This window comes from Phyllostomus discolor, chromosome 5, assembly GCF_004126475.2.
Source record: "Phyllostomus discolor isolate MPI-MPIP mPhyDis1 chromosome 5, mPhyDis1.pri.v3, whole genome shotgun sequence".
NCBI classification, from domain to species: domain Eukaryota; kingdom Metazoa; phylum Chordata; class Mammalia; order Chiroptera; family Phyllostomidae; genus Phyllostomus; species Phyllostomus discolor.
Genome location: NC_040907.2, coordinates 161,487,276 through 161,502,580, shown reverse-complemented (window position 1 = coordinate 161,502,580; position 15,305 = coordinate 161,487,276). Strand labels below are relative to the sequence as shown.

General features: G+C 43.1%; 1 protein-coding gene across 1 annotated transcript; it reads right to left on the bottom strand.

Moving 5' to 3' along the window:
- Positions 1–981: 981 nt before the first annotated feature.
- LOC114497039 (60S ribosomal protein L35-like) lies at positions 982–10,697 on the bottom strand. Its single transcript, XM_036027525.1, is given in 3 exon segments — positions 982–1,267; positions 1,269–1,409; positions 10,692–10,697. Coding segments are annotated over 3 exon segments (417 nt in total). The 3' UTR covers positions 982–997.
- Positions 10,698–15,305: the final 4,608 nt, after the last annotated feature.

Sequence of the window (15,305 nt, the reverse complement as noted above, 5' to 3'; positions counted from 1 at the left end):
TTATCGTAGGAATTTGTACTGCTAGAGCCTGCGGGGAAACGCGGTCAATTCCAGAGCCTAAAAATATGATCACTGTGTCCAATTATTTAGAAGAAAAACACTGTGTTTCACCACAAAGTCCCAGGACCCAGGGCCTGGTCATGGGGCTTCTCATCTGTGTGACCTTGAGTAAGTGACCTTCTCTCTGGACACGAGCATCTCATCTGTTGGGGGGCAGGCAGTACCTGCCTTACTGACGTCCGGGGCTGTGGAGGTCATCAAAGTGGGTGCTCTGCCAAGGTGTGTCTCTTCTTCTAAATTAGCACTGTGTATGCCCAAGTTGTGATTAATATTTTGCCATGATCCCAGGCTATAAAAACAAATTTCCAGAGACAGAAGATTGCGTTCTGCTCTTCTTTGCTGAATTCATATAGAAGCAACCCTGCCCTCAAACCCCAGCATCCGGGTTCCTGGGAAATGTATGGTTAAAAGCTCTGGCTTCAGCTCCTATTAGGGATATTAGAAACATTAAGACTACCTAGAGTGGTAATTTCCCCCATTTAAAAAATGTCACATCCAAGGTAATTTTCCCCACATAATTTCTTTGAATATACTTTTGTTCACGTCCAGAGCAATTTTTTGTCAGTTTTATTGAGGTATAATTTGCGTACAGTAAGTTTCACCAATTTTAAGTGCACTATTCAATGACATTTGACAAACGTACACAGTCATAAAACCACCACCACCACCATTGTCGGGCAATCTTTGCACAGAACGATTTATAATTTTCTCTCTTCCTTTTTTCCCAATTGCATGGCAGGCTCTGATTTCCTGAGTTAGAGGAGGTTTGTGCCTGTGCAAACGGCACCTTCACGGTCTCTACATGTCTTAGACCATCAGAGCATCAGCTCAAAGTTCTAAATATTGCCATCTGTGTCAAGTTCAGAAGAGATGAGGCTGAGTACAGTATAGTACAGTTACTGGGTTGTTGGGTTTTTTTTTTGAGCCAGTTTCTGATTTATTGACCCTCCGACACGCAGGCCCTGACCGCGTGCTTCCGCAGTGGGCACAGCCTCTCCTTCCGCTGCTGCTCCTTGGGCTTCAAGTTCTCTCCATGCTTGTTGAGCCGGCGGCGCACGGCGTGGGTTTTCTTGGGCCGCAGATCCAGGGGCTTGTACTTCTTGCCCTTGTAGAATTTCCTGAGGTTCTCTTTCTGAGTCTGGTGAATGACGGTGAGAACACGGCCAACGGATCTGTGCACAACTCAGGTCTTAGAAAGTCTGGAAAGGTGCGCTGCCCGTCACTTCGGCCACGTGCACCTGGAACAGCTCCACCTTCGGGTTGTGCGGATGTTCGAGCAGCTCCTCCTTCCTGCCATGAAGGTCTCCAGCCTTCCTCCTGGACACGTCTGCACGAGCCGCTGCCACTGCCTGCTCGGAGGGAAAGTGCTCTTCATTTTTATTATAGAAATATATTAACCAGTTGTGAGGTTATTTTCTTTATTCCTAAGATGTATCACGTGGATTGACTGTCTTCTAAAGGTTTCTTTTTTATTGTTGTTCTATTACAATTGTCCCAATTTCCCCCATTGCTCTCCCCTTCCCACGGTCCATCCCCACCTTGCTGTCCATGTGAGTACACTTATTCTTGATATGAGGAGGATCTGTGAAACTGTAAGATAGTTATCTGCACACGCTCAGCCAGAATCCAGTGGTAGGACCTGCACAGAATAAATAACTGCTATGGATACTCTGGTTCTAAAAGTGGGGGAACGTGAGTCCCAGACCCTAACTGCTCTATAGCAGTCTGGAATCTCCTCTATGGCAAGAGTTGCCACTGTGGCCACAGTCTCATTTAGAGAGCATCTTTTTTTCTTTTTTAATATTTTATTTATTTATTTTTACAGAGAGGGGAAGGAAGGGAGAGAAATATCAATGTTTGGTTGCGTCTTGCTCACCCTCTGCTGGGGACCTGGCCTGCAACCCAGGCATGTGCCCTGACTGGGAATCGAATCAGTGACCCTTTGGTTCACAGGCTGGTGCACAATCCACTGAGCCACACCAGCCAGGGCTAGAGCGCATCTTTATCTTAGCTCAGAAGAGACTGTGTGGCGTATTAGAGTCAGACAGACCACCAGTTTAAATGATGCACTGAGCTCAGTTTTCCTGTCTGTAAGGTGGGACTCATACTTTACTCTTACGGGGTTGCTTAAAGGGTGAAAAGGGAAAGAGAGGTCAGATGCAGAGCTGCTGGCAGATGGCTGGGCACAGAGTAAACACTCAATAAATAAATATTAGTTCGTTCCTTTTTGCTCTCAGTTAATTAGTGAATGAGTAAAACAATCTGATAAACTAATTTATAAGAAGGTCATTAGAATGTTAGCAATTGATTTTCACAGGCTTTAATATAGCTCCAGCTAATGGCTTATGGATTCCTGTGCAGTCACGCTCCACCAAAGAGGCATCTATTAAAGCAGAAGAAGGCAGCGGGTGCCAGGCAGCCTCTGGGCTGGGTGCTGGACCTTCTGCGGGGCCACGATGAGCATGGGTGCTCTATCACAGCACCCTGCTTTTTGTGTAGGTCTGAAACTGTAAGAGATAGAGGCCCTTTCATACGGGAGTCTTCAGAGTTGAGGGGCAATGGCCTCTGAGAGTGAAAAGACATTGTTTTCCCTGGTTCTGAGGAGTCACCTGGTGAGGGGGTAGAGGATGGGGCTTACGGAGAACAGCTTCTTATACCAGACTGGCCCAGGGTTGAATCTGGGCTCTACCCACTTAGTGCAATGACCTTGAGCAAGTCACTTTTTTCCCCTATTTGCCTCATTTCCAAAAGTGATAATGTCTACCTCATAAAGTTGCAGTGAAGATTAAATGATTTAATTTAAGTAAAGCAATGAAGACTATGGCATAGAGGGAGCACTATCCACATATGTTGACCATTATTGTCGTTTCCAGTCTGGGAGAACTGCTCAGACAGCTGTGGCTCCAGTCAGCCGCCTTGCCCCCGAGTGCTCCTGCTGAGGACGGAGGACAATGGCAGGAGGCATCTGAGGAATAAGCAGTAGTTTATTATAATATATTTGATGGAGACAGTTCCAATTTATTAAATATAAATAGTACCAAGCCCTATACTTGGAACAGTATAAGGATTTAGTGGGAGGTGGAGAGAGGAGCCACTTAACTGTTTAAGAGGGAATATGAGCCAGGGAGTTGGTTGCACTGGTGGTAGCAGAGATGACAAGGCCATCTGGGGTACGCATCAGTCCAGGGATCAGCCGTAGTAGAGGGTTACCTCTGCCCCTGTACTGGAGGGAACTGGAGATGGGTCTCCTAGTGGGAGCTAGAACCAAGGTGGGCCTGTCTGGTGGGAGTAAGGGCCATGACGGAGAAGCCACAGCCATGATGCCACCATGTCAGAGAGGAAGGGACAGAATGCCGTAGCTTCTCTCTTCTTTCTGTCCCCCAGGGTCCCATGGGGCCTTCCGTTGGGCAACCCAGCCAGAATTCAAACATGTTGGGCCAATGGAAAACTGAGGAATAGATTTGAAAACCAAAAGGCCCAGGACTGGCATAACACATCATTGCCATAAACATATGAAGAAGGCATTTTTATTCCCTCATTTACAGATATGGATATGGAGACCAAGGGGAATTAAGTTAATGGTTCAGATATTCACAGCTGGTGAAGTGACTGAGGCAGGAGTAGAACCCAGACTGGCCTGCCTCCAAAATCCACATCCGTCCACCGTGCATGAGTCCTGTGGACTCAGCGCTACAGCGTGCATTCCATCCCTGTGGCCTACACTGGAGTGTGGGGTCCCTGTCTAGGACCTGCTCACTGCATTCGGTTATACTAGGGAGTCTCAGGTCATGCTTGCCTGGTATTTGGGTGACGAGGTGGGAGAACTGTTTGGAGCCTAGAGACCTAACATTTTTCTAGCCACACCACACTGGGGACCAAACCGGGGACATCAGAATCACTTGCGGGAGGTTTTTTTTAAAAAAATCTTTTATCTCTGAGGATTCTGAATCAGACAGCCTAAGAGGATCCCATGAATTTAAGAAACGTATTTTTAAGACTTTCTAGATGACTCTGAAGTCTGGCCTTGACTGGTATCTTCTTGTCTCACCATCTGCTCTGATGGCCTGGATGGGTGGTCAGGAGTTGCTTTGCTCAAATTAAATTAGTCATTAAAAATTATGCTAATTTGCTTCCAGGCTGCCTCATTGGCATCTGGAGTGAATATAAAGGGAAAGGCCAGGGAAAATGTCTGGTCCTGGTACCCTACAAATAGTCTCACCAGCATAGACTAGACCGCTTTGGCATTTGCTGTTAAATTGAGTTAGATGTGCAGACACACCAGTCGGGGCTAGGTTGTCTCTGGAACTGGGATCTCTCTGTCTTGTATACTTTTGCTATTTCTACTTGGTATGTCAAAATCTTATATTTGCTTTTAAGAGTTTGGGAAGATTTCACCAAGAGGGGCTACTCGGTACACAAAGCTGTTTCAGTCCATCGCCAGGTACTCAGACGCCCTGGGCTAGCCCGAAACTAACTCAGGGCCGAGAATTTAGGGACACAGCTTTGAAGATACAGTTTGTGATTGCCTCTAAATAGGAGTCTTACCTAGAGATTATTTTACGAGATAAATGGATTCCATGTAGACATTCTTCTAATTAATTGTGATTGCACTTTAGAATAAGTGTAGAGCTTTAAAATATTTATGTAAATAAATGTCTCACACATGAGCATTGTGATTAGCTCAGTCTGTGGGATGGGTTTGCATATATATATATATATATATATATATATATCACATGCACACACACACACACACAATTCTCCAGCTTCACATCCTGGGCCTAGAGCTTAAGAGTTGTGTAACCTTACTCATCCCTACTCATTGGATTTCTCCAAGCCGGTAGCATGCTAAGTTCACGTAGGGGGTAGAATGGGGATAAAGGGGGAGGAGCCACGTGTTGGCAACAAGGAGGTACATGGTCTGTAGAAAACAAAACAATAATGAAAGCAAATAAAATCTGCCTGCTTTTTATTTTCAACATGCACTGGACATTTTTAAGTAATGCTAGTAATAAGATACTCCCATGGATACCTCTCCCCTAAAACCTGGTCTGCCACTGAGCTCTGGTTTTTGTATCTGTAAAGCTGAGTAAAATAGAAATAAAAATACCTGTGTATAGGGTTGTTTTCACAATTTAGAAATAATATGTTTGAACTGTTTCTTGATTGCTATTCTTAAGTGACTTTTTAGTGAGACTGAATGGTTTGAATCCTGACTCTATCATCATAATCTTGATCAATTACTTAGTCTCCCTGTCTCAATTTTCTTTAATTAGAAAATGAGGATAAAATGGTACTTACTTTATCCAGCTGCCTCACTGAGATAATATACACAAAGTGCTTTGCCACATACTAAGCCCTCAATATAGAGTATTTATGGTTAATTAGCTATATTGCAACATATATTCAGATGTTCATTTACTAGTAATTCTTATTTTATAGCTCAATAAATATTTGTTGAACACCTATGCCTCTAACTAGTGTCATTTACTTCCCAATCCAAGTAAGAAGTGTATTTGGTACCTAGCCTATAAAGATGTCAAAAGAGTGAACGTTCTAGGTCTTCCTTGGTAATAGATTCCTTCTCTACTCTAAACATCTCTTGTTTTTATCCCTTTCCTCATCTCATCTCATATCTATGCTGGAAATAGACAGGACCTCATTGTCAACATTTTCGTCAACACTTAACGGCTGGCCTCTGGTTACCTGAAATACAGTGAGACAGATCATTTTTCTAAAGTGGACTCTCGGGAAAAGAAAGTTGGACGACAGTACCCCAATAGCTGCCCAGTTTTTGTTCAACATACAATATTGATGTCTGAATTCCAAAATCATTTGCTCTTCCCCTAGTCATATCAGTTGTCGTAGCTAACATTAACATTCATGGTATAACAAGCTCTATGCTGAGAACTTGTTACGTATCCATCTCCTTTAATTCTCATTACTACTTCTTTAGGTCAATTCTATTACTGTCCCTGTTCTGCAGGTGAGAAAACTAAGGCCAAAGAAGGAGAATAGCTACCCAATAAATAGAGATGGTAAGTTGTAGCCTCAGACCCTGGTTTCTGTCTCTGTAGCCCCCATTCTTAAAGTAAGGCCACCACTGGCAGTATGAGCACGCACACACACATCACTTCCTTGCAGCCTGTATTGTCTGTGGGACTTGGAGAGTTCACCCATTAAGCAGCCATCTTTGTGGATCTAGAGACACAAGGTCCATCTGAGTTAATTCTGTAGATGGAATGTGCTGGGAAATTTCTAGCGCCCATAATCTAGAGCGTTATGTTTTATACAGAATTTAGACCCCCGCACATACATGCCCCTGATTAAGATTATGTGTCTAGATGTAGGCTCACCAACTTTGCCTGGCAGTTGTGTAGTCTTCTCCCCACTAGGAAGAGCTGAATCCCATCATCTATATCCTTGAGACATTGGGACATCAACCAGGACTGTGGGAGACCTTATGTTTGTTCTCCTTAGCTGGGTTTGGTCCTGTGCAGTTCAGCCCAAGCCACCCTGTAGGAGAATGCCGTCTGATCTGTGCTTCTGTTGGAACCCTTTCTGGCTGGTGTGATGCTCTTGTACTTTTCCACCTCTATCCACACAAGCCCTCAGTCTTCCCGTGGATACCCCTTTCTTGGTGGATCTATTTGTAGGCACTCCTTTTCCGTCTAGCTCATTATCACAGTGGCCATTAAAATTACAACTGGCTTCTTAATTCCTAGCTGCTCTAATCATCAAGGCAATTATGGCTAATTCATAGCAGCTCTTTATTGTTATTATTATTATTATTCATTTATTCAGTTTCATTTATAATATAATCACGGCTTATGCCAGGACATCCCAGGCCTGCAAGAGGTGAGGGTACACCATGTGGTGCGGCACAATCAGTATAGCTCTGGTCTCCTGATTGCAAAAACAATATTAAAAGTAGTGGAACAGGAAAAAAATCTTAATTTCACCACTCTTGCAAAACTGTTTTACTCTTTCCCATTTCTTCCATAATTAGTTGAATGCTTTTACTCCACAGTAATTGCAGTGTGAATGTGATCTTGTTTTTTTTTTCCTTCAGATAGCACACTACCAAATACAATTTTCCATGCTGTTTTGCTGTCTGTATAAATGTTATGTGGGATTGAAATTTGAATGTCTAGATGCATGATAGTCAGCCTGTTAACATAGCCTTTCTGAGTATTCTGATAATATTATTTATGATGCTTTGCCTGTCTCTTGAGGTTTTTGTGAGGAGTCATTGAGATGAGAAATATGAAAATGATGAGAAAAGGACCAAGAAAGGGAATTTCTTTATTTTATTTTATTTTTAAAAGATTTTATTTATTTATTTTTAGAGAGGGAAGAGAGGGAGATAGAGAGAGAGAGAGAAATATCAATGTGCGGTTGCTGGGGGTTATGGCCTGCAACCCAGGCATGTACCCTGGCTGGGAATTGAACCTGCGTCACTAGAAAAGGGAATTTCAATACCCGTTAACTCCTATTTCATCTCCCCCTAAGGTTTGACTTCAATGCCCTAATCAATATCTCATTCTTTGGGGCTAAAAATCTTCATAGTTGAGATTCCTTTGAAAATGTAGCTATTTCTTAGAGTTACTAAGTATTATAAATTAGTACTTGAATTTTGTGAGCCAGATCCCATTGGAGAGACACAGCTTTGGCTATTTTGCAGGGCTGGCCCAGCTTTAAGAAATCCATATTTTTTTATTATGATATATTTCTCATAGAAAATACATAAAAGACATAATGATACCTAGTATTATCTAGCACTGTCTGAAGCAAATTAAATCTTAACAGTTTGCCATGTTTCTTTCATATTATTTTTTAAAGATTTTATTTTGCCCTGGCTGGTGTAGCTCAGTGGATTGAGCACGGGCTGTGAACCAGGCATCGCAGGTTCAATTCCCAGTCAGGGCACATGCCTGGGTTGCAGGCCATGGCCCCCAGCAACTGCACATTGATCTCTCTCTCTCTCTCTCTCTCTCCCCCCTTCTCTCTCCCTTCCCTCTCTAAAAATAAATAAATAAAATCCTTAAAAAAGATTTTAAGGAGGGAGATAGAGAGAGAGAGAGAAACATCAATGTGCAGTTGCTGGGGGTCATGGCCTGCAACCCAGGCATGTACCCTGTCATATTTTTTTAAAGAACAAAAATGTTGCCTATATAACTGAGGTCTAGGAAATCCGTAATTTCTTGGAGATAGCTGTCTTTCTTCAATCTTCTTGTCCACAGACCAAAAAACCCTGATGTCCATGTTTTTAAAAAATTTTTTAAAGATTTTATTTATTTATTTTTAGAGAGAGGGGAAAGAAGGAAGAAAGAGAGGGAGAAAAACATCAATGTATGGTTGCCTCTTGCACATCCTCCACTGGGGACCTGACCCATAACTCAGGCATATGGCCTGGCCTGGAATTGAACCAGTGACCCCTTGGTTCACAAGCCAGCATTCAATCCACTGAACCACACCAGCCAGGGGAAAACCTATATATTTCTAGACTTTCAGTTCTTCAACTTTACTGGTTGCAAAAAATAATGTTAAATTTCAACATACATTTACCAATTTGTAACTATCCTTCATAACTTCCAATAAAAATGCTTTATCTTTACATAATAGTAATCTTGATTTATATGTAATTTGATAAATCTTTTCACACTGCTAAAAATCATGACATTTACTTTTAATGCCTATAATATAGTCCATCAAATTAATGGCCTCTAATTTACTAGTTCATCCCCCTGTGTTTGGACACTCAGGTTTCTTTCAATGTTTTATTATATAAAACACTGCAATGAGCAACTTTAATGATTGTTTTTCTTGTTTTAAAATACTCCAGGACAAATCCCCAAGTATGGAGTTATGGAGTCACAGGGAGTAAGTTTTTTAATAGTGCCTGAAGCCCACTGCTGTAGCTTCCCAGAAAATCTGCACCAATTTAACCCTCCTGTCTTTAACATAGCAAATTCTGAGTGGTCAATTCATATCCATTCTTTAAAACCATAAGAAAGTAGATTAAGGAGAATTCTGTAAAACAAAAAAAGTAGCATGCCCCTTTTTTTGTAGTAAGTGAATAATTATTCAGTGCTTCCTCCCTTCTTCCTTTTCTGTTTTAATAAGACATGTCCTCACTTTGTCTTAGGTAGCAGAAGCCGAAAAGCATGAAGGAAAGTGTGAGCTAGAGAGGGAGAGTGTGAAATAAAGGGGGAGAACAGAAATAATGCAGACTGATAAAATATATTATGGTTTAAGGCCAAATAAGTCCAGCATGGATCTTAACAACAACTCTGTAAGGCTAACTGGCAAAGATCATTCCCATCTCACAGGTGACAGAACTGAGACTCGAGCAGGTGCAGTGACTTGACCAGAGTCACCTGACTGGTCAGCTGCCCAGCTTAAATGTTGATCCCATCCCTAGGTCTTCTGACCCCTCCATCAGAATTCCTTAGATGGCACGATTTGTATTACCCTAACATGGTTTACCTCGAAGGTAATGAGAGAACAAATCGGGAAGCATATTGTTAAAGTGCTGATTTATATGATAATAACAACAATAATAAAAAGAAAGCTAGCTAACATTTAATCAGTGTTTACTCTGTACCAGGCATGTGCACCATCTTCATTCTCATGGCAATCCTACCAAGTGGATATTATTATCTTTGTAGGTGATGTAACGGGGACCCAGAGAGGTTTAGAAACTTGTCCATGATCACAGAGCTAAAAGTGACAGAGCCAGGATTTGAAACCAGGAAGCCTGACAGAGCTCATGCTCTCAACATCCGCTAAGAGACATTGCACGCAGTTCTTAACTTTGCCGCGGCAGGTGCCTGCCTGGCCTGGAGAAAGGACCTCCTTCCGCCCGGTCCTGGGCGGAGAAGCCGCGCAAAGACCTCCTGCAATGGGTGCCACCGGCCTGCAGGGAAGCAGCCCCGCATTCCACAGGCGCTTCTGAACTGAGATTGTCTACTGAGTGGCCTGTGGCAAAAAAAAAAGTTCTGAATTCACTTTGTTCTCCCCTTTAATGTTGCCCAAAGGAAAACCAAAGCAAAAGCTGCCCTTTGAAGCTGCCTTCTATATGAAAAAATAAACAGACCCCTTTGCAGCGAGAGAGCAAGATTTCTGAAGAGCTGAGGATGGCAGCCCTGGGCGAAGGGGCTGGGCACAGAACCCTCAGCCAGAGCCAGCTCTCCACATTTTTTCATCGCATTCACCAAATTCTGTGCCTGACAATTTCCATTCTTTTAAGCCCCAATAATGAGATGCTGTGAGCTTCCTTTAAACAGTAAAAAGCCCATTAATATGCTAACTGTTAATAAGCTTGATTCTTTCCTTACATTCAGAATGGCTAGGGCCATGCTTTGAATTGATGGAGAGGGTGTGAAGCATAGGAAAGGAATTGATATGGGCGAGAATGATCTTTGCAGCATCCTCCGGGGTCCAAAGAGAATTTTTTCCTACACAATTTCCTACACAGACACACATGCACACACACCTTTGATGACAAGAGTGGTTTTGGTGGTGGTTGTCACTGGTTACCCTAAAGTAAGAGCTATCACAACAAAATATTCCTATGCCCAGGGCTGGTCCTTGGGGAAATGACAAGTGTTCAGAGAGCATTTCATTACCTCCATTCTCGACTCTCTCCACAGCACCCTCACAGTGCCCTCTTTGGGAATCTACAATGTGTCCTTCATTTCCTTTTTCCCCAATTCCCAGCAAAGAGCAATGGGCCCCAATTCCCACAGGCTTCGACTTGGAGCTTTGCATTTCTGATTCTGCAGTGAAAGGCTTTCTAGTCTGGTTAAGGAGGGAAACAAAGACCATGGCCTTGTAGACTCAGTGGAATCAATAGAACCGTGTTTGGTTTGGCTTGTACAATGTCTATGAAAATTTAAGCCTTCTGAGGGTTCACATGAAGGTCAGATGCGTTAGCTTTTCCCGGGAAGTTGGGTGATCCCACAACACGGCAGTGGTTGCCTTCCCATTTGGCAGTGTTTGGTTGGCACTGAGTGTGTGGGGGGCAGCCACTCCCTTTCCTACACTCTCCACCTATCCCTTTTGATGCATTCATGTTCCCAGTTGGTTCCTTTGGATTGGATCTTTGATGCCCGATTTAAAAGTCTGGGAGGGAAGGTGGAGCTGGAGTCTTTCTTTCTCTGTGACCATAGCCGTACTGGCCTGCCAAAAACCATGAATCAGGTAGATATCTGGATCTGTCACCCCTGCATGCTGGGTGATCACTCACTGGATTACCAGGACAGGAGCACTGTTGCTGGAGGAATGGAGGCTACCTGTCAGTCAGTCTGCAGAGCACGCCCCTTGTGCTACTCACTCTGCAAACCATCGCTACCTAGCCCTGAGCTAGGCCCGTGAGGCGTGTGTGCAGAAATTGTGGTCAACTTTCTAGGCACTTAACTGCTTTTCTTAACAACCCACAATTTGGTTGCTGAAATGATTGGCTTTGTTGATCAATTATTATATTAATTATTAAGGTAAAATATTTTTTTCGCCGAGGTCAACTGTTCATCTCTTGCTTTACCCAAATCCGTGGGAAAGCAGATGTTCTGTCAGTTTTGCACGCGCACGCGCACATACACACACACACACACACACACTTGCCTTATTCCTGTCCTCCCCAACCTCGACCTTTTGTCCCAGAAAAGAATTCAAACATAAAAGACTGGACTCCGAGGGCAGCAGCTCCTGAGCCCTTCTCTCCCTCATCTCCAGGATGCTACAGCTCAGAACAATGAGTTCTTTCCATTTCCCTCTAATGGCATGAAAAAAATAATCCTGCCGCTGCTCTAATGCAATGCTTCGAGGTATCTGGTTATCTTATTAAAGATCTGATGCCATTTTTTTTGCTCTAACACTCTTGCCCAAGTAATTATCTCTGCAGGCAGTTGCATCTTTATCTGGGCCATTCAAATAGTCAGGGAGTAGTACGTATTTATATAATTTGTCTCCCCCCAATGGAACAGGCTATGTTTTTTTTTTCTTCCTCCGTCAGCCGCTTTTGGTTCGTTAAAAGGTTAACATGAATAGACTTTGATCTGGTCCTATTAAGGTCAGTGGCCCTGAGGCTGTTTCAATATAAATGACTTCTCTGCAAATGGTATCACTCTCACTCTTGCTCTCGTGCTTACCTTCTCCTTCCTAATTACTCCTCAAACATTTCACTCCAGATATTATCCCCAGAGTGCCCAGGATGCTTTTTGAAGATACTTTTTCTAACCAAGTCAGATGCAAACATGAAATAGTGTGATTGCCTGCCTTGAAAGGTCCACAGCCAACATATGTCGCCTTTCTCGCTAACACAATTATAGGTTCAACAAAGGAGTAACTTGGGGACAGGAGGTGACTCTCCCAACCCCCCACGGCTGCATCCATCTGGATTGGGCTCCGGCCCATTTCTCAAAATTGAGTTATTCCACTGGACACATTTTCTTCAGCCTCTTTACACTCTAAATAGAGGGAAGGAATTAAGGATGCCAGGGACTAGGTGTTGTTTTTTTTAAGTAGTTTGAGGAAATAATTTCATATATGGAAAGACTGACAATATAGCATTATTTTCATGGCTGGTACCTTCTTTTCAATTCAACACTATTGATTAAAACTTGGCAAAGGGGCTCTTGGCTAATTTGTATGACATTCACATTGCATACTACCAGACAACTGTCTATGTCTTCTCATTCTTATCCTTTAAAACCCCGAGATGCCAGAGAACATGATGGATTTGTTCTGAATTGGCTTAATTTCCAGCCCAAGTCAGCTGTTATCTGGAAATTGATTAGGAATATCACTTAGAAAATAATACCCCAAATAAGACTTACGAAATATAAACTGTTTTCCAGTATAGCTCAATTTTAAGTCCTATTGCAAACCCAAATTGCATGTGGAAACCAGGATTTAAACAGCAGCTGTACTGATCATTAAACTTCTGTTGCATGGTGTAGATTGGCGTCTGCCTGCGTAACACCTGGGGCCTGATGTGAGGAGTGAAGACGATACCACAGTGTGAGTTTGCTGCACACATTCCACCTTATGGGTAAAGAAATTAAGTGACATTAGGTACTTCTGTGTGAAGTTCACACAGACTCCACAAACATGATCTATTCAAAACAAAACTCATTTTTCTCTTCTAAACCCTGTTCGTCTGTGTCACCTACCTTGATGAGGGGCACCACTACCTATACCCACACTCAAACTAGAAGTCAAGGTCATCTTCACTGCCCTTCTCTGTACTTTCACATCCAGTCTGGCACCATGTCCGGAAAGTTCTTCCTGGAAGTTCTCTGTGATTTGACTCTTCTCTTCCATCCCCTCAGTGGGGTCCCTGGTTCTGGTTCTCAACACCTCAAAAAATACCTTCCTAAGTAATAAGTCTCCACCTTTCTCTCCAATGCTGCCTTCTCTACCCCAAGCTTCGCACTAGGGTAATATTTTCAGATCCAGGACCCTTACGTCATTACGCTGCCCAAACTACAAAAACAGCGTTCGTGGGTTCCTGTTACCTATGGGATGAAAGCCCAGTGTATAAGAAGGACTCGGTCTTTCACGATCCTGCCCCGGTCTACACTTCTGGCCTGTTTTTCTGTCTTTCCTCACTTTCACTGTAGAATTGTACCCCAGAAAAGATCTGGGTTTTTGCAATACTCTCTGCTGGAGTCAGCTTAAGAAGGGGGTACACTTGCCTGAAAATATGGACAGGTTGTTTTCATCTAGTTGCCTGGGCTGCGATATGCAATTACTTCTATGTCTTACTTGCTATTCTTCCACAGTCTTCTAATCTATAGATGAGACCATACAGTGATGCCTATGCTCCCTTTTGTCTTTGTAGTAATAGCAGAACTAGAATTCTTTTCTTCCTTCTCATTTTTAATGAAGCAGGCCATTTGGGATTCTAAGCAATATTCGCTAGCATCTAGGATGATTTGGCCCAGTGGTTCTCAAACTTCAGCGTGCACTGGAATCCCCCGGAGCGTTTGGTATCATGCAGATTGTTGGCCTCCACCTCCCGAGTTTCTGATTCAGGCGGTCTGGAGGGTGGCCTGAGGGTTTGCACTTCTAACAAGTTCCCAGGCAGTGACGGTGCTGCACATTGAAAAACCACGGCTTCAGCCGCGCATGTCGTGAACAGAGGATGCGAGGTGAACTCCGTGAAGACAGTACCTCTTGGGGACAAACCGGGCTCCCTTGGCGTTTTTCAGGCTGTCTGCCTAATTTTTTAAATTAAAATTTTAACAATTAATTGCTTGTGGTGGAATGTGGATTGTTACAGACAAAAGGGAGGTTGGTGCTGAGACATCTCCAGAAAAGGATTTGTCACTTTGTCAGTGTAGATAAGGGTATGACCAGTGACACTTTTGTCAAAATGGACTACTTAGACCCTGACTTTGGGGGTTCCTTTTACTGTTCTTATGCCAATGGAAATCATGAGGCCAGTAAATGTCCCTAAATGTCAGGGAGCCACACAACTCTTGATCCTTCTTTCTACTGTCTGGGTTCCCTGGGCAGGCCGTGGTCACCGGGGTGAGTGAGGGAGCACCCTGACCTTAGTGGCTATTTTCTCTTGGCCTGGACTATGCTTCCTCCAGCTACTTCCCAGACATCTTTAAGGCAGATTCAATATATTTTCTGCAAATCCTTCCCAATCCTTCCAGGATAGTTGTTTACTCCCATGTGTCCAAAAATGAATGAGCTTTTTATAGCACTCATCAAGTGATATTATAATGATTTGGTTTAATGATTTATCACCTCCATACTATATTAGTAACTCCTTGGAGGACAGAGGATGTGTGTACTGTGAAATGTACACATAGTTCATCTTTTCTCCTTAAAACGAATGAACACTTGCTGAATGAGTGAATGCATGAACTCTACTTTCATGCACTGCAAGTCCCCCTTTTTGAAGTGTATAAATCTCATTTTGCTACATGCATGTCAGGCTCCTCCAGCTGGATACCATATATTCTACTTTCTCTGAGTTCTTCTCTACTTATTCCCCAGCCCAAAATTGAATGTACAGTCAGAATTTTTTTAAAAAACTTGAAAATAAATGGGTTTTTATCTGCCTCTGGGAAATGGGAGAGCATTAGCAGGGAGGGTTCCTGCTTTCGATCCACCCCTTTAAGAGGCCTGCAAGATTAAAAGCCACCGATACTTCAAAGTCACATTGTGCACGTGCACTTGGGAAATGGGCGAAAGTGCTTGTACTTGGCTGTGAAATTCTTCTCTGG